Source organism: Crocodylus siamensis, chromosome 10 (genome assembly GCF_052110815.1).
Source record: "Crocodylus siamensis isolate JL-2025a chromosome 10, ASM5211081v1, whole genome shotgun sequence".
In the NCBI taxonomy this organism is placed as follows: domain Eukaryota; kingdom Metazoa; phylum Chordata; order Crocodylia; family Crocodylidae; genus Crocodylus; species Crocodylus siamensis.
In genome coordinates this window covers 71,968,494-71,992,196 of record NC_143404.1, presented here as the reverse complement: position 1 = coordinate 71,992,196, position 23,703 = coordinate 71,968,494, and the positions used below count along the sequence as shown (strand labels likewise).

General features: G+C 57.3%; 2 protein-coding genes across 9 annotated transcripts in view; one reads left to right on the top strand and one right to left on the bottom strand.

Moving 5' to 3' along the window:
- The window catches only part of TPX2 (TPX2 microtubule nucleation factor), a 28,525-nt gene extending 27,646 nt beyond the window's left edge, over positions 1-879 (bottom strand). For all 5 annotated transcript variants that reach the window (XM_090064618.1, XM_090064623.1, XM_090064624.1 and 2 more), the window contains exon 1: positions 742-879. The gene's annotated coding sequence lies outside the window, so the exon portion shown is untranslated. The remainder of the gene's footprint in view (positions 1-741) is intronic.
- On the top strand, positions 838-23,703 carry BCL2L1 (BCL2 like 1). Of its 4 annotated transcripts, XM_090064641.1 has the most exons (4): positions 840-977; positions 1,919-1,988; positions 3,665-4,320; positions 21,373-23,703. In XM_090064641.1, exons 3-4 carry the CDS (start codon positions 3,769-3,771, stop codon positions 21,508-21,510), a joined length of 690 nt encoding a protein of 229 aa, XP_089920767.1. In that variant the 5' UTR covers positions 840-977; positions 1,919-1,988; positions 3,665-3,768; the 3' UTR covers positions 21,511-23,703. The 4 variants fall into 4 exon arrangements, with proteins under 4 accessions (XP_089920768.1, XP_089920767.1, XP_089920770.1 ...); XM_090064642.1 differs by lacking the exon at positions 1,919-1,988 and having other exon boundaries at positions 838-977; XM_090064644.1 differs by lacking the exons at positions 840-977; positions 1,919-1,988 and adding an exon at positions 3,087-3,138.

The window sequence follows — 23,703 nt, the reverse complement described above, 5'->3', positions numbered from 1 at the left end:
AGTTGTTTTAAGAAAAGATATCACATGTACCCAAAGAACTTTGTCTTCCAGTCCCAATACAGACACCATGCAGCCTACACACTAGAAACCAAAGCAGCCCTACCCTGCCACTGCATTGCACATGCTTCACTCTGGGGTCAGGGGAGGAGAGAAGAGCAGAGCAGCCTGTGACACACGCTGCTCAGAGAGTGCCAAAGTAAGCAGGGCACCAGGGCAATTGCACAGCACTTTGATACACCCTGGTGTAAGGCCAGGAAGGGGATGGGTGCAGATTATGGTGGGTTTGGGGGGGGGGGGGGGAAAAGGAGAATCCTGCAGCTCCCTGCCACCCAGGCCAGGAAGGGGATGGGTGCAGATTATGGTGGGTTTGGGGGGGGGGGGGGGGAGGGAGAATCCTGCAGCTCCCTGCTACCCAGGCCAGGAAGGGGATGGGTGCAGATTATGGTGGGTTTGGGGAGGGGGAATCCTGCAGCTCCCTGCCACCCAGGCCAGTAAGGGGATGGGTGCAGATTATGGTACTCTTGCAGCCTCCTGAGCCTGACCAAGCGGCTCTACCCCTCCCTTTCTCCCCTCCCCACCCAGCAGCATAAGGACGCGGGCCCTTTAACACCAACCCGCCCATTCCCCAGTGCAGCCGAAAGGGGACGCCAAAGTCCTACGCTCTGACGTAGCCAAAGGCCTGTACATGCGCACTAGGTCAACAACGTCCCGCCCCATTCTTACGCATGCGCCATTACTCACCCTCCTACCCCGCCCCAGAGTGGCGCATGCGCCCTCGGGGCTCCAAGCCGGCACGGCCCTCGCGCATGCGCACTCCCCTCCCCCAGCCGCTGAGGAGAGCGGCTGCCGCTGAACGGGCGATGGAGACGGCGGCCGAGGGCCGCTGAGGCGGCTCGGAACCCTGAGGGGCAGCCGCAGCGCCCGCTTCCGCTGGGGGAGGGAAGGGAGAGGGGCTGGGCCCTTCAACGGCCTTTCAGGTGAGGTCGGCGTGAGGGACACGGAGGGCAGCCAATAGGAGCGCGCCGTCCATGGGTCCCCGCCCCCCGGGCGCCTCCCTACATGGGATTGGTGCGGGGGCGGGGCACAGCAGTTCCCCAGCCACGCGAACGGGGATGTCGACCCCAGCGGGACCCCCTGGCTGGTTGCTATGGAGACGGGGGGGGGTGCACCTTGGGCACCCACATGAGACCACGGTGTCCTCTCCTTTTGACCAATGGAGGTGTAGGGGTGCATGGCAGCCGTGGGCTGTCCTCGTAGCCTCCACTCTGGGACGAGTCTGCCACCCCAGCGGCTCATGAAAACTTCTGACTCACCCTCCTGGGTGGGCAGCAGAGGGCACTGGGAAACCCCGGCTCGCGCAACGTGAAAGGGTCCAACAGCACTGGCGCGTCGCACCGCCTTTGTCCCGGGCGCGGGTCGAACACCTGAACATTGCTCCGTGAAGAGCAGACTGGAGCCCGACTCCCTTAGAGGTCGCGTCTCTGCCTGCGACCGAGGGATGCTGCAGAGCCCCAGGGAAACTCCACCATCTCAGTCCCCGATGGGAACGTCCCAGCAGGGGAAGCGAGAGCAAGGCTGAGCTGGCACATTTTCTGTGGGTGTTGGGAAATCCCACCTGGGCTGACAGAGGTTGAAAAATCCCTTAGATTACTCTATACAAATAGCTGAACCAACTGCATAGTGTTTTAAGGCAAGCCTTAATTTTGTGTCTGTCACCCCAATGCTGTAGTGAGGAGCCTTCCAGGGGTGCCCTAGAGAGGGAAAAGTGCTGGCATGTGTCAAGTTCCTTCCAACATCTGCCCTTTAGCAGAGATGAGTAGGGAGGGACTTGGAGAGGGTGGGGGCGGGACTTGTGCCTTGTGGGCGGGGAAGGGAGTAGTCTCTTGTGTAAAATTAGTGATTTGAAGTGTCTCTGCAGCTGGTCCAGGAGGTGCAGCCTGCTGAGATTTCCCAGCCCAGAATTTTCTCCCTGCAGCTCCTCTCTGGGGGTGAGTACAGAAACACACATGCTCCCTCCCCAGCAGGAATCCAGAGAGCCTGTGTATCTGTCCCCAGTGCAGCCAGAAAGGGCGAGGTGGGGCCACCCGGCATATCCTCTCCCTCCAGGCCTGAGCATGGGGTGGAAATGGGGCATAGAGCAGCTGCTTCCAGTGCAAACACAGAAGTGAGGACAGTCCTGTAAACAAGGAGTGCTGAGATGCAAGCAAAGCCAGTGCCGTGGCTGCCTGTCCAGTGCATACTCTGTGGGGAGGGAGCACTTAGGTCTGAAACAGTAAGGTTTGTTAATAATCTGGTTCCAGAAAAATGACTGCTTAGAATAACATTAGGGGTAAGTCACTTCTCTACTACAGAGAGTGTCTGTGTATGTGGTGTAGTGGGAAAAGAACGTATCTAGGACACGCTTCCTCAGGGGCATTTCTGCTCCTCTCTTATGCCAGCATAATTCTCTGGAATGCTGGGGTTTCCCTCAAAATGCTGCCGGGCGTTAGATCTTGTCTTTCCTTATCCATGATTGTACACGTTCCTCCTCCTACTGACATATTAACTACATAGGTGGGTAATACTCTGTAGATTTAATAGGCTTCTAGTCTTTCCCAACCTCTTAGGAGCACTACAGCTCTTTTGTGTTCCTTCCTCTGCCACCGTTCTTGAGAGGAGAGGTTTGGGGAGTGAGACTGTAGCTCCTGGGATCCCACTGAAATGCAAGGGGTCCATTGTAACACTTCCCGAGGTCCGGCCAGAGGAATTGCGCACCTTCAGCACACCTGGGAGCTGGTGAAACTCGACCCGGGGCTAATCCTTTGTAGAACGGAAAATGGAAAATGATGCTTTAAGCTTCAAACAAACTCCCTTGTGCTGGCTGCCAGCTGCTATTGTTTCAGAGCCTCCTTCATTGTTGGGAAGAGCTTTATGATAGGTGTAAGAGTGGGCTGCGTTGTTCTTTTAATGTGCCATTGTTGGGCAATAGAGCACAAGCACATATTTTGAAGGCCTCACCCAGTGCTGTTGGTCCCTTTAAAAAATTCAGGAAGAGCTTTGATCTTCTAAGGGAGGCGGAGACAGAGGGGGCGTGAGGCTGAGAGGGAAGGAGGGAGGGCCTTTTGCTTCTCTGCTGCAGAGCTGCAGCACTCAATCAAGGTAATGGAGGAATAGGCAGAGGGTGAGCTCCTGGGGCTTCAGGGCCTCGCTGTGCTTTCGTGTTTCCAGTATGCAGCATGGCATGATCACTTCAGCCAGAGCTGCTTTTCCTTCTAAGGCTTTGCCTGAGACAAGGCAGAGCTGGAGGCTGGAGACTGAGCCTCCTAGACCTTTAGCAGAGGGTGTAGACCCCCTAAACCCTATGTGGAGCTACATCACAAAGGAGCTCTCAAGCTGTACCTGGACCATGTAAGGCGGCTGAATGGGATGCGTTGCGCGTGCATGCGACTTGCAGTCGTTTGTAAAGCAAATCCAAGGGGGCTTAGCCTAGTTGTTGCTGAAATGGATGTTTTGCTGCCAGTTTTCTGGGAGACTAAATCCTGAAGCCTGAGGTGTAGCTTCAAGGATGCTTGCTTTCTCTGAGCAATAAGAAGCTGCTGTTGTTGATGCTACAAGTGGAAGTAAAATCCTGCATTGCTAATGTGTTTTTGCCTCTTTCTTCCCTGCTCTCTAATTATCTGCTCAGAGGTCAGATGTTTGCACAGATCCTGGAGAAGAGGAGAGTCTGGACTGGGTAAGCACACTGGTGTTCTGGACCATGGACTCGATGAGAATCTCCCTAGTGTGAAAATGTCGAGCAGCAACCGGGAATTAGTGATTGACTTTATATCCTACAAGCTGTCACAGCGGGGACACAGCTGGAGTCAGCTTGAGGGGCAGGATGAGACCAGGACTGAGTTTGCAGAAGAGGAGGACATGGCAAGTGTCCCGAATGGGAGTCCGTCCTGGCATCCCACTGCCAGCCACGTAGTGAATGGGGCTGCTGGACACAGGAACAACCTGGAAGCCCAGGAGAGTGTTCCGGCGGCTGAAGTGCGGCAGGCGCTAAGGGAGGCAGGAGACGAGTTTGAGCTGAGGTACCGCAGGGCCTTCAGCGACCTCACATCCCAGCTCCACATCACCCCTGGCACAGCATACCAGAGCTTCGAACAGGTGGTGAATGAACTGTTCCGGGATGGAGTGAACTGGGGGCGCATCGTGGCCTTTTTCTCCTTCGGAGGGGCCTTGTGTGTGGAGAGTGTCGACAAGGAAATGCAGGTGCTGGTTGGACGTATCATCTCATGGATGACCACCTACCTGACCGACCACCTTGACCCCTGGATTCAGGAGAACGGCGGTTGGGTAAGAAGCTTCTTCTCCAAGGGAGAGCTCCCCATTCTCCTCTTCCTGACTAACGGCATTGCACATCCTAGCCCTTGTCCCTGGTGCCCAGGGTGGAACAACTGGTGCAGGTCCTTTCCCATTGTGTTCTTTGCCATGAGGGGTCACTCCATTGTTGTGGAGCAAGGGGATGCTACCCAGGCTTGCCCTCTGGTGGGCCCTTTTCATCCCTCTGTCTTGCCTATCTCCTTGGCTGTTCTGTACAAAGGCCTGTTTCCCAGAGCCTTGTGCACCTACAATCCAGGCTTTGTCTGAAACAGAAGGCCCATCTCTTAGGTCTGACCTGGAGTGTCAGTGACCCAGCCCAGGGCTGAGCCAATTCTTTGTTCAGTTGGGGCCTTTTAGTGCTAGGCCTGGACTGTTTGGTGTGGTGGGGTCTGAGGCAACGGAAACAGGAATCCCTGGTCTGCTTCATTTGCAAGTGGAGTGGGCTGGAGATTGCCCTGATTCCTTTGGGCCTCTGCATTACCTGGCAGCCTGGCCCCAGATCAGCAGAGCGTTGCAAGGTAGCACTGAAGTGGAGAGTCAGTGCAAAGAGCCTGCTGCTGCCCACTGAATCCTGAGCAGTGTATGCGGGATGCTGTCCACAGGCTTGTATGAATGTTACTGTGTGTTCCAGAGACATGCTTTGGTAGTGTCTGGGCTGCCTGAGCTGTGGAAGTGCTTAGGCCTGTGAGATTTTGCTGTGGAATTTTGCCAGGGGGAGGTATTATGGTCTGCAGATGATCTTGCTTACTATTTACTCCCACGTCCCTGCGATGTTGCCTGTATTAGTATCTGCCGAGAAGGGAGGACACAGTGCCAGCTCCTGGCATTTAAATAGAGGAATATCACACCCTTGCTCACTGGTGAACGCGTGGCAGTGGGGAAAAGCTGCATTCACCTTAACATCTCTGTAGCCATAACCACTAATCCCTCCCCAAAGCTCTGGGGGAGCATGGGGACTGGTTCCTTTCAGCCCGGCCTCGCATTCTGGCTGCTAGTGGCACAGGTGATTTGGAAGGGCCTCTTGGAGTTTATGGAAAGCCAGTGTTAGGTCCAACACCAGGGTGGAGGCAGCAGGGAGCCTGAGCACCCAGGGCCAGGAATGCCTGGAATGTGGTTGTCCTGGGGCCGCTGCCTGGGGCGTGGCTGCCTGAACAGACTGGATTTTTTTCCTGTTACAAGCAGCCCCCTTGCTTTGTGGATGGCGCTGGGGTTCTTCCCTGCCTTGCAACCCCCATGCAAGCAATACCCCCCACCAGCTTTGGCTCTTAATGCCAGAGATTAGTCCTAGAACCAAGAGCTTGAGTAGAGGTTTGCGAGTCCATGTGGCTGCTGCTGGTGAGGATTGGGTTGTAGCCTGGAGACCCTGGAGATAATGCAGTCTGATTTTTGTAAGTGAATTCCCTGGGGATTTAGATTAAATCACTGATGGAAAATCACTGGTCCCTCTTGTTGGGAATGTAATACCCTTTCTTCCACCCCCCCCCAATCCCTTTCACCCAACCTAGTATCACTGCTAAGGTTCTTTCTTCTTGTCTGAGCACAGATTCCTTGTTTGGAGCAAATATTTGTTTAGCAGATTGCACGAGGGGCAGGATTCTTGTGTGCTTGACACACCCACTGGTTCCTGCTCTTCAGATCTCCAGCCATCTCCCATCAGGAGAAACAGCTTTTCTCTTTGCTGCTAGCCTCCTGGGTGGGTTTGACTGTGTTAGCTGGGTGGTACCATTAGTTGCCAGCTGGTCAGATGGTGTCAGACAGGCAGCAGTGTCTGGGCTGTTTTTAAGGTGTCAGGCTGCCAGCTGTTGGTTGCAGCCATGGGAGTCCCTTACCTGGGGTTTGGGGCCAGGTTCCAAACTGGTTGCTTTGATGGCTGTCATTGGGCTTTTGGCCTTATCAGCAATAGCGTGTCCCAGTGTCTCTGCTTCATGCTGGTACCAACTGTACTAATGTTGAACCAGTATCACAGGTAGTTGTAAAGGCTCCAAAGCAACTTCACTGTGATGGGTTTACAGGTGCACTCCGGTTCACTCCATTTCCAGCTGTGGTGAGAACTGATGGCTTCCAGCCATCTCATTCTGCCACAGGCCCTTTGCTCCCTGCCTGCCTGTAGCGACAGGGCCTACCTACATGGGGTTACTGGTCCCAGGCTGAGCAGGCCAACCCCCCACCCTCCCCCTGCCCATTCAAACAATGCTCTCGGAGAGGTGCAGCAGGCAGGCAGGTCCCAAGGAGAGGCATGCAAGTTCTGGCAAGCCTGCTGCTGGCATGTACCAGACGACTGGTGTTTTCTAGAGCGTCTCAGTGTTTCACTTCCTGGAAAGTCTCTGAGGGGGCAGGAGAGCAGCAGCCTCCAAAGCAATACAGTCTGCTCACCCAGGAGTCCCTGCTCTCCCATAGCTTGTGCCAGTGCAAGGGCTGCCTTGGTGCCTGAGATGGGAGGACTGGGGCTCCAATGTCAGGCAGAAACCTTGGCTTTCTTGAGGTGGGCTTGACTGATGGGGCTGCAGGCACCATCGTCTGGGAGGTTTGCCTACTGGCTTTGGTACCCTGGGCCCTCAGCCCTGCCCAACTGGTCATACATGTGGGTCCCTAACATCTTGGATTTGTGTGGATGGAGTCATGGAGAACCTGTGAAATGTTGGCACCGTGCAGGCAGAATAGTCCAGGATGGCTTGAGACTAAGCAAAGGTAGCTAGCATGGGTAGTGCGGCTCAAACCACCCTCTGGAAAGAACTGTTTCAGCCACAGGCTATAATAGAACAGACTCCCGAGGGAAGGGAGGGAGATGCCATGATAGGAATCATGATGGACTGGACTGGACTGGACTGGAAGGAGTGGACCAGGGAGAACATGGTTACAGCTTCCTCTTCTTACCTTCCCCAGGTATTCACTGTTACTGAGCACTAGCCAGGCTGAATCTGCTGTGTGGTCTTGCTGCCTTGCAGGCCAGAACTTGTGGCTGAGCCAGGGGAAAACCCTTCCAAAGCTGCAAGAATAGAGAACCCATTTTGTGATTATTTTTTTTTTGAATGATGGGAAGTGACTCAGATGCTTGTCATATGACACGCTGATGCAGCTGGTAACTCACCCTCTGAATGCTGTCAGGGCTAGAGCCAGAGGTGTTGCTTCTTGACCCTTCAGGAAAGTCTTCCCTCCTTCTCCCACTGCAGTAACATGAGGGAACTGGGAGCAGCCTGTCTGGAATCTCTGTCTTGCCCTGCAGTGTTCACAGTGCAGTGACTACAGGGATGGACTCTGCAGTAGTTTCTGAGAGGCCTGAGTGCTGGACATGAGTGCAGGCACCAGTCTGGCTTTAACTGGAAAAGCAAATTAGATGGTCTCCCAAACCTAGCTGTCCTGTTGGACACATGCTGCCATCTTAGGGGGCCTCAGCCACTGTTAGTGCCTCTGCAGGTTTTGCTGGTCAGGGTTTTCTCAGCCTGGTTGGAGGGTTTGGGTCACCCAAACCTGGCAAGATTTCTGTCATGTGATGTGACACTCAGAGGCTAACTCTGATTATTGCAAGTTGTAGCGGGTGTGGTGCAGCTCAGAGAGCTTACAAGCATGCATTGCATCTTCCAGGTGGAGGCAGCTTCCCCTGGGTGTGATGCAGCTATTGCTAAACACATCAGCCCTGGACAGCACTGGATGAGTGCTTTAAGGCACAGATTCTCAACCAGGGACCTCAAGATCCTCTGAGGGGTGCAGCAGGAGGTGCAAGGAGATAAGTAGATAAGGGCAGGCTCAGGCTTCAGGTGCCAGGAGATAAGCAGTTATCTCTCCCTGCCTGACTGCTCCCCCACTTCCACACCCCCCTCCCCGTTCCTCTGCATGAAGGTAAACACTGCAATGTATAGACCAGGTTTTCAAGTGGAGTGCCTGCCACTCAATTCACAATAGCTATGGAGGGGACCTTCAGTGTATGGAGGGGACCTTCAGTGTAAAAATGTTGAGGACCGCTGTTCTGAGACATGTAAGGAAGAGCAGGCACTCAGATATGGTGATGAGCAGTGTTGCCTCCAAAGTAGAGGGGCAGTGTCTATGCGAACCAGCTAGCGAACCCAGATCAGCAAAGCTGAGAGGGGCTGAGGCTGTGCGTTTAGCACCTGTGCACATCTGAACAAGTGCTGTGGCATCTGTAACCCTCCAGTGATCCCGGCATTGAGAGCTGCACCGCCAGGTATGCACTGTGGTAATTGCAGGACATTGCTGGGCTCTGACCTTTCTTAAATCTGATGGGGATTGGGATTGAAAGCTAGGGCTCTGTGCCCAGGCAGCAGTGCTTGGCTCTTCTCTTCTTTCTGCCTGAGAACCTGCCCTGTGCCTCTTCTCTGCTTACCATGGGGGGGTGGGGCAGGGGAAAGACCTTCTAGGACTTGCCTGCTTGTGAGGCATAACTACTGTTCCAGGCATCAGGCAGTTCCCTTCTGTCAGAGCCCTGGCAAGTCCTCCTCTCCAGGCTCATGGCCTTGCTTGATGGACCAGCAGGGCAAGATCCAGGAACTCCCTGCACGAAGATCCATTTCCTTAGGAAAACTCACTTGGAGCTGGCTGGGGAAATGGGCTGGCTAGCACCCGGTTGCTGCAGCCTGGAAGCTGGGATCGGCTGCAGGCCCTGCTCAGCAGTGGCTCAGGCTGATTCGGAACTGGGAGGTTTTTCTGTAGAGCTCTTCAGGAAATGCCATTGGAATGACTTCCATGCTGCTTCCTGTCCCAGCCCAGCAGCAGCATTCCTGACGACTAGAAAGTGAAAGATGGAAAGGAGTCTTTTCAGCACTGCTGTGTTCGCCCTTCCTCTCTTTGGGGCCCTCTCTCTTCCTATGTGCATGTCTCTGTTGCATAATTTGATGACATTTCTCTAAGAGTTGCGGTTAGAGCAGGCATCTGGAATGCAGAACTTTTGACCTGTGCAGCCTGTCATTGACTGACTTGGGGTAGTCCCCTAAGCCCACGGCTTTCAGTAATAAAAGGGGAGAATGTTCCCCTGCCCCCCAAGAAGGGCTGGGAGACTCCACACTCGTAAAACACCCCGAGATTCTAGGATTCAGAGAGCAAAGTGTCCTGACTGCTCCTGATTCTCAGCCTCCCTCATTCATTTGAGCCCCCACCCCGCCCCAGTTTCCCACTTCTGTTTGGAGTCTGAGAGGAGCCTGCAGGTTTCTGCTGTGGGGATGTGGGTGCTGACCGTGCCGGACATGGGGGTGGGAGTGTGGAGCTCTTGTTGGCACCATGAACATGGCTGCCGTGTGTGCATCTGGCATGCACGGCTGCACTTCATTTCTGGGTCCCTGGCTGGATGGCGAGGACTGCGTAAACCTTCCTTATATAATTAGAGTCGGCCTGGGGCTGAGCATAATGGAGGCTGCGCAGTGAGGGGAGATTCTGGGGTCTTTGCTTTCACTGCTTCTGTCAATATTTTCCCCCTAAATAGTTGGGTAGGAAGCTGTCAGTACAGAGTTCTCAGCAGGGACCAGGACCGTCGCTTCAGTATCTAGCTCCCTAGTAATTGTGCTGCTGAACTGGTTCCAGGAGGAATGGGGCTGAGGGGCCCAGGACAGGAGCTCAGTCTACAAATGTACCAAGCGCTGCTGGTTACCACTGAGACAGCAATGGCAGAGGTCTCTCCTCACCTCAGCAATGCTTTGTGAGCCCACATGGCTGTGTGGGCTCTGCCTGCTCTTGGCATCTTATGGGCTTGGTGCAGTGTTACAGCACTCATGTCACAAATATCAGCTGTGGGGCAGGGTGTTGGAGAGGTAGGAAAGCACTGTGTTGCCCTCTTCCCCTGCCCCCTACCAGAGACCTTTCCCTTGGGTGCTCATTGTTCTAAGTGAGTAGTCAAGATTAACACGAAGAGGAGAGTGGGGGGTACGCTCAGTCCCTTGGTGCCAGTGCCCTGGGTAGGATGGTGTTCAGGGCCTTCTGGTTTGCCTTGGCTCACATTCTTGCCTCTGAGCCTTCCCGTGATCCAGCGGGCACTTGGTCACTGCCTGTCCTGCAGAGGGGACCCACAGACCTTGCTGCTGAGCCTGCCCAAGCCATCTCTGCTCCATGATCTTGGCCTGCAGCTGTATGCAGAGGGGGACACAGGGACACATCACTTCTGCCCTCTGGGGTGTCGTTCACAGTTGCAGCATTCAGATGGGGGGATAAGGTTACACTTTGCCACACAAGCAAAACCGTTCAAGCTGGGTGAGGGTGCAGAGAGCCGCGTGGAGGGGAGAACCGTTAGCAGATGGCTCCAGCTGGGGCTACAGGGCACCAGGTGTGGGTTTCAGGAGGGGAGCACTTGAAGAGAAGCATGGCAGTTTTGAACCCAGGAGGCTTGTGAGACTGGGCTCCTGCTGCCTCAGCTAGCTAGCCAGGGAGCTGGGTGACCTAGTTATGGTGCTCAGAGCTGCGTGCCCTGGCTTTTGTTTTTAGGTCTTTCCCTTTCTTTTTATCCCCGTGTTGATTTTAGACAGAGGCAGGGAGTGACCACACAGGAGCTGTGTGAGGTGGGAAGGGCTGCCTCCCAGCAGAAACCCCAGCCCAGCTCCTCTGTACAGCCAGCCTAGCTGCATCCGCACGTGTTTTCTCCCGGGCACGTGCTCACGTGTACTGGCCCTGCGCCGTCTCTTAGGATCCCTTTAATTGGGAACCAGATGCCCTCTGCGCTGTTGCTGCCTCTGGGGCTGGGGGGAGGGCGAGCGAATGGAATTGGGAGCTGCTCCCAGAGCTCTTAAGCAGGGCTGGGTGCACAGCCATGGGGTCGGTTTGCCCGCAGCTTGACGTGGGGTTGTCTTGGGCTATCCTGTACCTGAAAAAGGAGCAGAATAAAGGTGGGAGTGAACCTCCTGCCCTCTGTGTTCTCTGGACACACACTCAAGTGCCTCCTCCAGCAGGAGAGCAGTAGTTCTCCTCCTTTGGGCAACAGCATGTGCCTGGGAAGCAGGCTGGGGTGGAAGGAAGATCTCTGGTTCCCACCGGGGTGCTGTAGAAAGGACCATATTGCCTCCTTTCTGGTGAGGTAGAGGCTGATTTAGGATATGGTTGTAGCCAGCCCCTGGCATCTGCACACCCTGCACAGGGCTTCTCTGCCCTTGCGATGAAGGCTCTCACAGAAAGGCAGGTAGCCCAGCCCACCGCTGGCTCGGCTGTTGTGAGCCAGAGTGGGTGAGACACCTTCCCCCTTCTAGACACAGCCATAACTCCTAGGCTAGGGTGATGATGTTCACAGTGCAGCTCAAGCATCCAGCAGAAGGCAGCTGGTTTCTCTTGACTCTCCAATGCCCTGAAAGCTCGAGGCAGAGGCTTGGAGCTGGTGCCCAGACCCAGCAAGCTGCAATGCTGTGTCGCATGCACCAGTCCCATGAGAGACCAGCACTTCTCAAACAAGACTGGCTTGGGCCGGGGTTGCGCTGGGACTGTGAAGTGCCCTGCCTGGGACAAAGCATCAGGTGCTGCAAAGCCTGGCTCCGAATGCATGAACTGAAGAGAAGGAAATGGGGAGAACCATCTGTTGGACAGGACAGGTGTCCCTGCACTTGGAGGCCTGGGGGCTGGAGAATGAAAGCTCTCTCCTCCCACCCCAGGGCTCTGGGCTCTGCCTTAGACTGAGAGGTGGGGAGACTCTTGACACCTGTGACAAGGGCTGCTCCCACCACAGCTTCAACCATTGCAGGCTTGGACGGCAGTGCAGAGAGCAGTGGGGCAACAGGGGCATGTGGTTAGGATTTCAGGAGTGATCTTGGTCCACTCACAGATCCCAGGAGTTTTGCCACTGATCTGGCTGGGATAAGGCCAGGGCCTTTATTGGCATAGTGCTGTGGTGATGTCTTAGGGAACTGGAGGCAGGTGTATGGTGCAGGGCGAGTGGCTGTGCTGGCTGGTCTGCCTGAGCCAAAGCGGGGGCTGGGTGCCTACGTCAAGAGCCCTCAGGCCAAGCTTTGTGTGCAAGGGCAGCTGGTGTTAACCCTGTGGTCCCAGTAAGCACCTGGCTGCGCTTCCCCACCGCAGCAATGCAGCCAGGCAGCATGTTGGGCACATCCTCATCCCTCTCAGGCAGGTACCTGAGAGCAGCATGGGGGCAGCCTGTCTTGTGGCAGGGACCTCTAACACCCACCTGCCCCTGCTGCTGGACCAGCTCCCAGCTTTCAGCTCTGCTCCCTCCCCCTGGAAGTCAGGAGGCATTTGGCTCCAAGTGACTTCATGGGCTGAATCATTTAAGAGTTCTTTTGGATTAACGGGAACTGAAAGTGAGCACATCTCCCTGCACTGCTGCAGTCCTCCCCCCTTGGCTGGGCTGCAGTGGGAAGGGACACCAGAATCTGAAATCAGAGACCTTTCTGGCTCTTCTGGGGCTGGAGGGGGAGTGCAAGGCAGGGACCTGGGTCCTGGCTTGTCTATCCTAAAACCAGCCCTTTCCCACTGGTAGGTGTGTCTTGGGGAGCAGGCTTTGGTGCCAAGCCTTGTTCAGGAGGCTTCTGCAGTTCTGGCAGGGCTTGATGTCCAGGGGAGGCCCCGTACGCATGGCCCGAAGGTCTGGAGGCGTGGCTGGGTATGCGGAGTTGGGTGCTGGGCTCCTGGTGCAGGACCTGGAACATGTGTCCCTGCCCATACAGTCTCAAGAGAAAATACCTCCTCCTTTCCTCTGCACCCAGTTGCACAAGGCCCATGCGATTGCACAGGAAGTTCTGTAATGTTGGGAGAAGGATGTGGCGAGGTGGGAAGTGAGCTCAGTTCCCCACTCACTGGGGGCATGATCGTGTCATCAGAGGCGTTGCTTATATACCCCTTGCTGGCTGCACACTGGCAGGGTCTGAGCTGGGCTGAGGACTTCAGAGAGCTGTGAAACTCAGCTGGGTATCTTCCCACTGCCCCCAGCTCACGCCCCTCACACTGGAGAGAGGCAGCCAGCTAGGACTCAGGCACCATCTGTCTGGGTGGTGGGGGAAACCTGCCCAGAGCCTGCTTTCCACGGGGCATTAAAGGGGATAGTCCCTGGGAGTTCAATCCCATTCCCAGCAGGTGCTAATCCCCTGCGTGGATCCGGCTCAAGTAAAATGTGTTCCTCCGGGTGCCTCAGGCTTACGGCTCTCTGCCTCCACTCCCCGTGCCAGCACAACCCTGATGCTGCACTGGGCACTGGAGCCTTGGCCCAGTTTGTTCCAGAGTAGCCCTGATGAAAGCAAATGCAAAAGGATTAGTCATTCATGGGGCCCTTGCTTTGTTTTGAATGGATGTGTCAGCTGATTGGAGCCCTCCTGACACAGAGAGTGCCAGTGAGACTTGGCTTTCCACACCCATGTGTGTGCCCTGAGCCTAGGGCTGGGCTGAGCTGGGGCAGGGCTTGTCTTCTCCAGAGCAGTGGGTTTGCTGTCGGTGCCATGTGGCTGGGGAGGAGACAAGCGTGGGTGCAGGGTGCCAGCAAAGGCTTGCTTCTGGCTAGAAAGGACCCAGCTGTGCCCTTCCACATCCATTCCCAGCCTCTCTGGAGTCCCGATGCCAACAAGGGCCCCTGGCACCGGGCTCACTTGGTTAGTTTGTGTGCACATAAGACCTTCCATCACTTGCTGTTCCCTTGCTTCTCTCCAGGCCTCAAGTCTGTCTCTTTCAACAGCAACTGCTGAGCAGTGGGGATTGGCTGGGGGCTGCTTCAGGAAGGAGCCCAGTGTTCGCTGCCATTGTAATTGAAATGAGCCAGCTGCTGCCATGTAGGTCAAGCATTTGCATAACAGTTAAAGCCGAATCCCTGAAGCACTTGCACCTGCAGAGCCTGCTGGTGTGTCTCCCAGTAATCCCGGCAGCCAGCAGAGCCATGAGGGGCCTTCTGCAGTGAGCAGCTTGGGGGAGGGGAGGTCCCGGGCACAGGGGCCAGGGTATTGCATTGTCTGGACAGCAAGGGGAGCACTTTATCCCAGCAACTGCTATGGCAACACACAGCCATTGTGGCTGGGCTCCCCTTGACCCCAGAGCACCCACAAATCCATACCAGGGCCAGTGGGGTTTACAGTCTGCCGTCTGGTCCAGTGCTGGAGAGAGTCGGTCAGAGGACACCTCCTGGGTGTCCCTGGGGCTCTGGCAGCCATGCAGGGACCCATCGAGCCATGTTTACAGGATCTGAGCAGCAGCCATGGGAATACTCCTGTTTTCAGCTCTTCTGGAAGCTCCCAGCTGCCTTTCCCTGCTGGCTGCTGCAGGCTGGCACATGCCAGGCCTGTGTGGAGAACTGGCAGCCTACAGGGGCTCCATAGGTGCTGGTTAAAGGTCTAAGGCAAATGCAGAGAGCCTTTCTTAAAGGGGCTGTCATCCTGTGGCTAAGACATCTGGGGCAAGGGCAGTAGCCCTGGGCTCTATTTGCAGCCCTGCCACTGACTTCCCATGTGATCCTGGGCAGGTCATTTCACTGTCCCGTGTCTCCGTTTCCCCCTGTGGAGATTAGTGGCCTGTGTCACAAGAGGGCTGGGGAGCAGCCGACATGCGGGACATGCTCCCAGGCTCTAACTAGAAGTGCTGAGCTGGGCTGGGCATTTCTGGGAAGGCTCATGAGCTCCTTCCCAGGGGAGGACAAGCAAGACCCTGTCTCCCTTCAAATGGCTCCTTGCAGGCAGGCTGGATCCGGATGCAGGGAGGAAGGTGGGGGCTGGGGGCTGGGGCTGCTCTCTGCATGCTTTCTCAGCCTGGAACCAGCTGTGCAGAAAGCCTTTGCCTTCTTCCTGAACTCTGCCCCCTGCCCTCCTGCTGGGGGGGTGAGGTAGAGTGGGCAGTGCCCTGCTGCACTGTGCTCTAGGCTGGTCCCAGGATCTCCAGCAGCTTCTTCCCAGGGAGGAAGCTCTGACTCTCCAAGCCCCTCCCTTTCCCTGGTAACCACCCTCCTCCTTCCTCATCCTGGCTCAGCCCTATTGCTGCCAGGTGGAGATGAATAATCCACTCCATCTGCTCCCCTCACCTGTCCCCATGCGCAGCACCGCTCACTGGATCCTGCCTCCCTAAACACTCAGCCGTGGGCTCAGCAAGAGACTATGGTTAGCTCCCTTTGCCCTGGAGGGGCCTGGTCCTTCCTGGGTGCCCCTGCCCACACTTCCAGCCTCAGTTCCAAATGGTTTGGCACTGATCCGAGCCCAGGATGATGCACTGACTGCCCAGGTCCCCTTGTCTCCTCTCCAATCAAATGTCAGCTCTTAGCAGCCTAGCCCACCCCTGAGGGCTTCCCCAGCGCTGCCAGCTGGGTGCACCCTCCATTGCTTTGTCTCCTAAACAGGGCTGCACAGGTGTTGAGCCATGTGTAGCTGCTGCATCTCCACCAGAGGTGGGGACCTTCCCTGCTCGGTGAAGCATCAGCAATAGCATCGCTCGCATCTCTGCTTAACGTGCCAGGGTGGCTGTCGCTTACGTGGGCTGTCACTGAGCCTTCAGCCCTTCAAGAGGGACAGGGTCCCTTTGGTCTTTGTCCCATGTGATCCAGGTGGACGCTAGCCTGGGGGCCACTGCAGAGAGGGTTCTGTCCAGGTGCTGTGTCTGCATACAGCATGGCAGCTGGGGGGAGGAGAAAGCATGAAAACAAGAGGAGCTTTGGAGGGGTGGGCAGGGTTTGACTCCTGTGCCGCATATGGAACTGGGGTTTGCCACATATGGAACTGGGGTTTGCCGCATGACTTCACCGTAGGCACTAAGCTATGTTTGCCCTTCAAGCTTGTTGGCAAGCTTAGGGGAAGGGGCCATGACACTGGTGGTAGAACGAGCTGTGCTAGGGCAGCAAGGGCCAGTGAGTCGGTAGAGGGGGCGGCTGAGGCATCACCGTGCTGTTGCTATCGTAGTCATCGTGTGAGTAACTCAGGAATGCCAAACATTTCCTCCCCGGTCAAGGTGACAGGGAGAGGCCAGAAGCGTTTGGACGTGTCTGGACAAGTCCAAGATCCAGAACACTGGGCTGGGGCGGTCCAAGCCGACCCCCGGGGTGCTGGGTTTCAGGTGCAAAGGAAGCGGGGCCTGGGTAACACAGGAGCCAGCCCTGGCCTGCCCAGCCTTCGTCTGCAGTCCTGAGCTAACTCCCCAGTCTGCCTTCTGCCCTTCTCCCCTCTAGGCTTGTTAAGTGTTGGGCATGCTGGGCAGGGCACAGGCCCATTGAGGGAGGTTGTCACAAATCCCACTGATCCTCATGGGCACAGTCCCCTGTAAGGAGAGGGGCATCAGCTGGGTGGGAAACTCCAGGGCCCTGCTTACGACCCACCACAGCATGCCTCCTGGTCCTGGAGGAAGGGAGAGTGCTCCTGGCCCCTTTTGTGCCACCACCTGCTTTGGCTGATAGCTCGACCTTGCCAGCTGCCCTGTTATCTCTTACTCAGCAGCACTTCCATTTCTGAGAAACAGCCCCCAAAAACATGTCACAGAATTCTTCCTGTCCACTGGCTCACAGGCAGGTCCAGTATGTGGGCACGAGGGCCAGGCGACCTGCCCAGCCTCCTGGCTCTCTGCCTGGCTGCTCTGGCAAGCAGCCTGTTGCTTGCCTTATGCTGGCTGACCTTCCCCAGCTCCCCAGACAGCCCCAAAGCTTGGGCAAAGGAGCCTTTAGCTTCCCCGTGCCCAGCAGGTCTTGATGTCTCCCAGTCTCCTTCCTAAAACAGCTAGCGCTGGTTCCTGGGGCTCGATAAGACTGTGCATGGAGCTCACTATAGGAAAGACAGCTCCTGTCATGCTTCACTCAGCACTCCCCCTCCTGGGAGCCCCATTCACTGGACAGGGCAAGTGGGTGCTGGGGTGCATGGAGCAGGAGTGATTGGACTGGGCACAAGGGCCTTGACCATCTTCAGAAAGGACTCAGTGAGAGACTCTCCACGGTTCTCTCCCCCGCTGCATGCGTTTGCCAGTGTGCACATGCAAATGCAGACACATGTGCATGCACGCACACATGCGTGCACATGCTGAGCTGTCGGTCCCACCAAGAACAAAGGACAGGATCTTGCCGAGAGGAAGCGGAGACCGTGGCGGCAGGGGGAGGGGCAGGAGAGGGGTCTGTAGCTGCACCTGACCTAGTGGTGCCATGGAAAGCAGCCAGAGACAGCAGCCTTTGTCTCAGCTTTCTTTTCCCTGTTGTCCCTGGGAGGCAGCTGAGAAGGAGCCACTCTCTGCGGAGAGATGGTGGTCTGCAAGGCTGCAGTGACCTTGTGTCCTTTGCACCAAACCGTTTTGCTCTAGGCATCTTGGCAAACTGGAGGGACCCTTTAGACACACACTCTGGGGGGCGGGGGGGGAGGGGCTTGGCTGCATCATGCACGGCTCTTTGTTGGGGATCTCACGTTCAAGTCCCTGGCCCCCTCCCTGGGGATGGAGCAAACCATCTTCTGGAGCCGTGTATTTACTTGCAGCCCAGCATGGCCCCCCGCAGCCTGCGTCAGAGGAAATGGCCGTGGCTCAAAGGCACAGGGTGTCCATGGGACTGGCCTCACAGCCAAGGCCAACGCTCCAGTTGTCAGTGCCTGACCTGCCTCCCCTTTCAGGGGCTCTCTCAGGAGGCTGGAGTTGGCTGTCACCATGCTTGTTCTCTGGTGACCCCCTACCCATGCTGGGCATGCAGCAGCTTGCAGTGTCCCTTCGTGGGCGTTCTGTCCATTGGGCTTTGTCAGCAGAGCGAGCTCCTGAGATTGGGAACATGCTTCCTGATCCCACTGTAAAATGCTTGCTGTTTCCGTGGCCCCATGCAAGGAGGCTGCTTGCTCGCCCCCTTCTTCTCTGTAAGAGGAGGCTGACCTGCTCAGTGTTTAAACTCCCCAGACTTGGGAGCAGGATCGGGGGAGATGTATCTGCCCTCTGTGCTGCTGAAATCCCCGTGTGCCAGCTGGGCAGGTTGCCAAGAGCAAAGGCAGGGCTGCTTGTGGCTCTGTGATCACAAGCGTGTCACACGGTACCTCCCCTCTCACCTGCGTGCAGACAGGACACGGGAACTACACTTTTCCGGAGGAGGAGTGGGGGGGGGGGTGCGCACATACATGACCCATCCCTCACAATAATGGTAGGCGCGACCCATCCGCAAAGCCCAGACACGAAATTGCCTGGCCTCTGTGGTCCTTTAAAAGGATGGCGTTATCGTACCCGCTGCGTCGTGCTTCTGCGTAATGCCACGATCGGTGGGCTGGGCTGGCGAGGCATGTGGTGGAGCTTAGCCAGGACTCGGTTGCCTAGGGAGGGCTGTGCTTTGGCTGCAGTGTATTTCGGTGCGTCAGGGCGCTGTTCCTCAGCACATGGGTTGCAAGCTGCTGGAGGGCATAAAGGGGAACTGTGAGGCAGGAGGCACTGGGAAGATTGTTCCAGTCCATGCAAGGGAGAGTTTGCTCCCTGCTGCCTATGCAGGCCAAACGGAGCCCTGCAGAAAACAGGCAGCTTTGCCAGGAGGCACCACTCATGTATTGCAGGCCTGAGCTTAGCATTGTCCGTTAAACCTCCAGTGTTGATGCAGTGTGGCGGGGGGCAGCCAGAGCATCCCCTCAGGTACCTCCACTTCTTATGTAACGTTGGTGAAGGAGCCAGTCTGAAAGGAATTGGCTGAGCTACCTGTCAATCAGCTGTAACTTAGGAACTAAAACCCTTGGGAGATGTCCATGGCAACCGCCACTGCAGCTTGTCCCCAGTATGCTACCGGGAGCTGGATGTGGTTCCTGATGGAGCAGCCTGCACAGCGAGCTGCCGCCTGTTCAGTTCCCGTGAGCCATGCAGCATGGGTCCTTGCGCGCTTATCTGCACTTTCCCAGGCTGGCTGCTGCTGCCAGATTTATTGACCCTGGAAACTGTCCTGCTGGGAGGAGGGTGGCCTGAGCACAGCATGGCCCTGGGAGGAGCAGAGGCCTCAAGCCCTGGGGAAGCAGAGGTGCTGCTGGACTGCTCTGAGAGCACGTCTGGGCCCAAGCAGCCTCCTGCAGTGCAGGGTTACTCTTGCTGCTTGTTATTGTCCCGGTTCCTGTTCGCTGAACCCCTCTGCTCACCCTCCCTCTGCACCGCCTGTTCTGGGCCGCTGCCGCCTACCAGGCCGGCCAGACTCAAACAAAACACCGCCGAGCTGTGGTTCGCCTTGGTCTTTGGCCGGCCCTTCCTGAGGCTGCGGCATGGCGGCAAGAAGAAAGCAGGAGCGCTCAATCACTGATAACGTGGCGCTGCCTCCTCAGGGTAAAGTTCTGTGTTGTGGAGCCTGGCTGCCTGCTGACCTTGGATCCTGTGTCCCGCTGGCAGCAGGATTGTTGTGGCTCTGGGCTGGAGCAGAACCGGCCAGCTCCAAGGTCTTTGAGGCATAACTTGCCTCGCAGTAGGGTTTTATCACCACTCTCCACCGCCGCTCCAAAATTCACGGGTTTTTCCTGCTGAGGCCTCCATGTCAGGTGGCCCAGGGGACCGGCTCGGGTCCATAGGGTGCACTTACCCATGCTGGGAGCTTGCTGGAGTGGCACAGCAGTCTCTGCTGCCCAGGGGTGCAGCCAGCCTGGGCCTCTGGTCAGAGAGTGCCCCAGGGACTTGTGTGGTCCCAGGCTGGAGCATCACAGAGGTATGTGGTAGAGAAGTGGGGTGGGAGGGACCCCCAGAGGTCAGCTAGTCCAACCCCCTGCCTGAGGCAGAATCAGCCCTGTCCAAACCATCCTATCCAGTCTATAATCTAAATGGTACATAACTGTCAACCCTGACACAACACAGACCTAACACCCCAACCTGCTACAGGTGAAGCAGGAGACCATGGCAGCTAGCATTCTGGGAGTTGGAGGCACTGGTGTCTCCATGCACTCTGGGCACTTGGGTGCCAGCTGCCCTGCTCTGGAAAGGCTTTCATGCCTCCCCGAGGAGCATTGTCCAAGTGCGGGGCATCCCACAGCAGCTTCTCAGAGCACAGCTCTGCTTGCTGGGTGACCTGAGACTGGCTTGATGGAGGGCCAACTCCCTGGCCAGGCAGAGCTGCTCCCAGGAAGGAGCAGGGGTGTCTTCAGACTCAGTCTGCAGTAGCCACTGCACTGCCCACTCTGTGCTGCGGGCAGGCCAAGGCAGGGCAGCTGGCCCCCTGCAGCCCTGGGGCTAGTTCTGTACCTTCCTGGCTTGGGGCAGCCTTCCATAAGCTGTAGGGCATCCCAGGCAGCCTGTGCTCAGTGTCAGGATGGGGAAGGCTTTCAGCTGCTCCTGGAGAGGCAGACGCAGGGGGTTCTGCAGGTGGGGGGTGTCTGCTCTCGGCACTGGGGTGGCAGAAAGAATCAGTGTCCTGGTGCCAGTGCTACAGGAGGACTCTGACCTGGGGGTATGGCCAGAGGAGCAGGCTGGCTCTGGCGGGCCCTATTCTCTGCTGTGGGTGCAGTTGGTCAGCAGCTGCCTCTGCACTGGCCTGGTTTCAATCTGTGAGAGCTTCAAAGTTCAAGCAGATGGGGAGACTTTGGGAAGCAGGAAATGCAGGGCTGGCAGAGGCTAGGCTGGGCCAGTGGCTGTAGTCCTGGCTGTGACCCACGTTGGCCTTACACTCTGAAACCAAGATCTTTGTGTTCCAGAACATCTAGCTGCCCTGAGCAACATGGCAGGCAGGGTGCTGCTCTGAGCAGGTCCCAAGTATTTGTGTCCTGCCAGGGTTGGGCTTTGGGAGGAAGGGGCCATGGGGTGACAGGAGGCACTGGTGCAACCGTAGTTCCACGTGTGCCTCTGGGCTTTGGTTCCCAGGGTCTTTGCCCAGCCCAGCTTCCCCCTGTGGCCCCCCAGGCCTGTGGTGCTTCCCCTCCCTTGGCTGTCCTCCCTGCCCCTTGCTCTGACACATGATCCTCTCATGACTGCCCAGTGCCTCCACCTCTGCCCTGCACACGTGATGCTGGAGCAGGGAGCATGAGCTGCCCTGAGGCAGCAGAGCTGCAGGGCTAAGTCAGCAGCTGACCACATGCTCTGCCCTCCCCACCCCCAGCACCTGGTGCTTTCACTGGCTGCAGAAACAGAGGGCATCTGGCTTCAGTCAGGCAGGCTGCACCGGTGAAGAACCAGGCCTGGCTGCTGGGTATCATCCGTGCCCCTTACCCGGTCTCTCTTCTCTCATTGCAGGAGCGGTTCGTGGATCTCTATGGCGATGACGCTGCAGCCAAGAGCCGGAGAGGCCAGGAGCGTTTCAACAAGTGGCTCCTGACCGGGGCCACAGTGGCTGGCGTGCTTCTGCTGGGCTCTCTGCTCAGCCGCAAGTAGCCGGTGTGGCCCCCTCCCCACCCGGGCGCCCTCCCCCATGACCAGGCACCCACAACACTGTATGGCAGCAGGAACATTCCAGGGGCAGCGCCCCTGCCCACCACCACCCCATCCAGCACCCAGGCGTGATTCCCAGGTGCCCTTGCCCCTAGCACTCGCTGTCCTGCCGCTGAGACCAGTGCAGCGTGCGCCTCTGGGCTGGGGGCCCTGGGCCCCCCCCACCTCCAACCACAGGATGGAAGGGAACACCTCCCTTCCCCCCCCCGCAGGATCCTTAGAGGTATCTTCTGTTAGAATAAACAGACTTGTTGGTGTGCGTGTGTGTGTGTGTGTGTAGCTGTCACTAATACCAAGCCTTGTGGGTGGGGATAGGAGCCAGGGACCATTTCCATCCCCCCCTCCAGGCTTCCTGTGCGTGTGTTGTGGATCTAGGGAGGTCGGTACCACCTTTCCCGTCCACCTGTGGCCCTGGGAGGGGCTCTGAGCTGGCGGCAGTGTAGGGGACATAATCTGCCCCATAGTCTGCTGTCGGCATGTGTCTGCCTAACAGAATGACCCACTGCCCAGGGCCCCTGTAAGGCAACTGTTGCCTGGGAATGGGACCATGCCTGGCACCAGTAGGAAGGGGTCAGAGCAGCACAGTCAGTGCCTGGTTGTTCCCTCTGCCATGAGGACTGCTCCCCACATCCCAGCCTGTTCTCCCTGCTGCTGGCTCCCTGTCTCCAAGGGGCAGGGCCAGGCCCTACTCCAAGTCCTGTGCCAGGGCCTGGCCCTGCCTCCCTGCTCTCCCCCTCTGAAAGTGGCTGGTTGCGGTGGCACCTTCCCTGCATCCTTCCTGCATTTGCTGCTGCTCTGACCGTCCCCAGCCCCCAGCAGGTAACCTGCTTTGCTCTGCTCTTAGCAGCTGCATGCATGCTGCAGAGACCCTCCAGGCACTTGGGCCAGGGCATGGAAAGGGGCTAGTGCTCCTGCCCCAGGCAGGTCAGACAGGAGCTGAAAACGCTGCAAAGGCAAGACGATCTGGGCAGAGGAAAAATACGATGCCAGCAGCCGCACCAGGGAGGTGTTTACCTAGGCTCATGTCTGCTGGCACAGCTCCCCCAGGGGCCCAGGTGGCGGCTTCCCAAGCCCCTTCCAGTAAGTGCAAAAATAAACAGGGCTGCACTCGGGGGGCCAGGGGAAGCAGCACACCCTCTCATCTGCCTGCCCTGCGCCCGCAGGAGTGCTGGGCTGGGGGGTACCCCCAGGGGACAAGCCTGACAGCATTCCCCTCCCTGGGCCCAGTGGGAGGCGGGAGATAAATGTCTCAGGAAACCGGGGAGCCTGGCAGCTGCCACATGGCTGTGGCTAAGGCCCAGAGAGTGTGTGTGTGTGGCGGGGGGGTGTGCAGGGTGAGCTGAGCAGCAGCAGGGCGGCCCTGGAGGTGGGGGTGGGGGGAAAAGGAGCTGGGGGGCTGCTGGAAACATTGCTCGAGGTTTCTCAGGTGAGCTCCAAGACTTGGTCCCAGGGCATGCACGCCTGGGGCAGAGCTCGGAGTGGGGAGGGTGAATCTCTTGGGCAGGCTGCAGCTTCAGAGCTGGGGACGCTCGTCAGCCTCATTTTCAGCATGGCTGCACCTTTTGGGAGAGCTCCGGCCTGCCCTTCTCTCCCCGGCCCTCCACCAGCACCCCTAGCCCAATGTGCTCCCCCCACGGGTCAGCTGTTCTGGCAGCTCCTGGGGCAGGTGTGGGAGTGAGAAGCATGCAGCACCAGTTATCCCCCTTGGGCAAGGGGTAGCCTGGCCGGGGGCATGAGTTCCCCATGCAGCTGTCTGAGGACACAGCCCCGCGGCTGGCAGGCACCCGGCTCCATGCCCAGCCACGCTGCGCCGCTGTAGATAGCCCAGAGTAGTTTTATTCATGTGTGAAGATGCTGAGACTATTTTTGTTAACGGTGTGTCTGTATTTATGTGTGTTGGCCGTGCTCCCTCGTGACCCCTCTGCGCGCAGCGGGCTGGCGCCAGCCCCCCCAGAATCAGGGCTGGGCGCCCCAGACACTAAGCAGTGCCCCTGCACGATCAGCTCACAGCCCCCCAGCCCAGCCCCTCCCCACGCAGGCCGTTGGCTAGAAGCAGCCCCTACGGCACATGGCAACGTCTGATGTGCTGTGACCTGCAGGTGGAGGTGCAGTCCACTAATAAACTCTGTTGTTGGA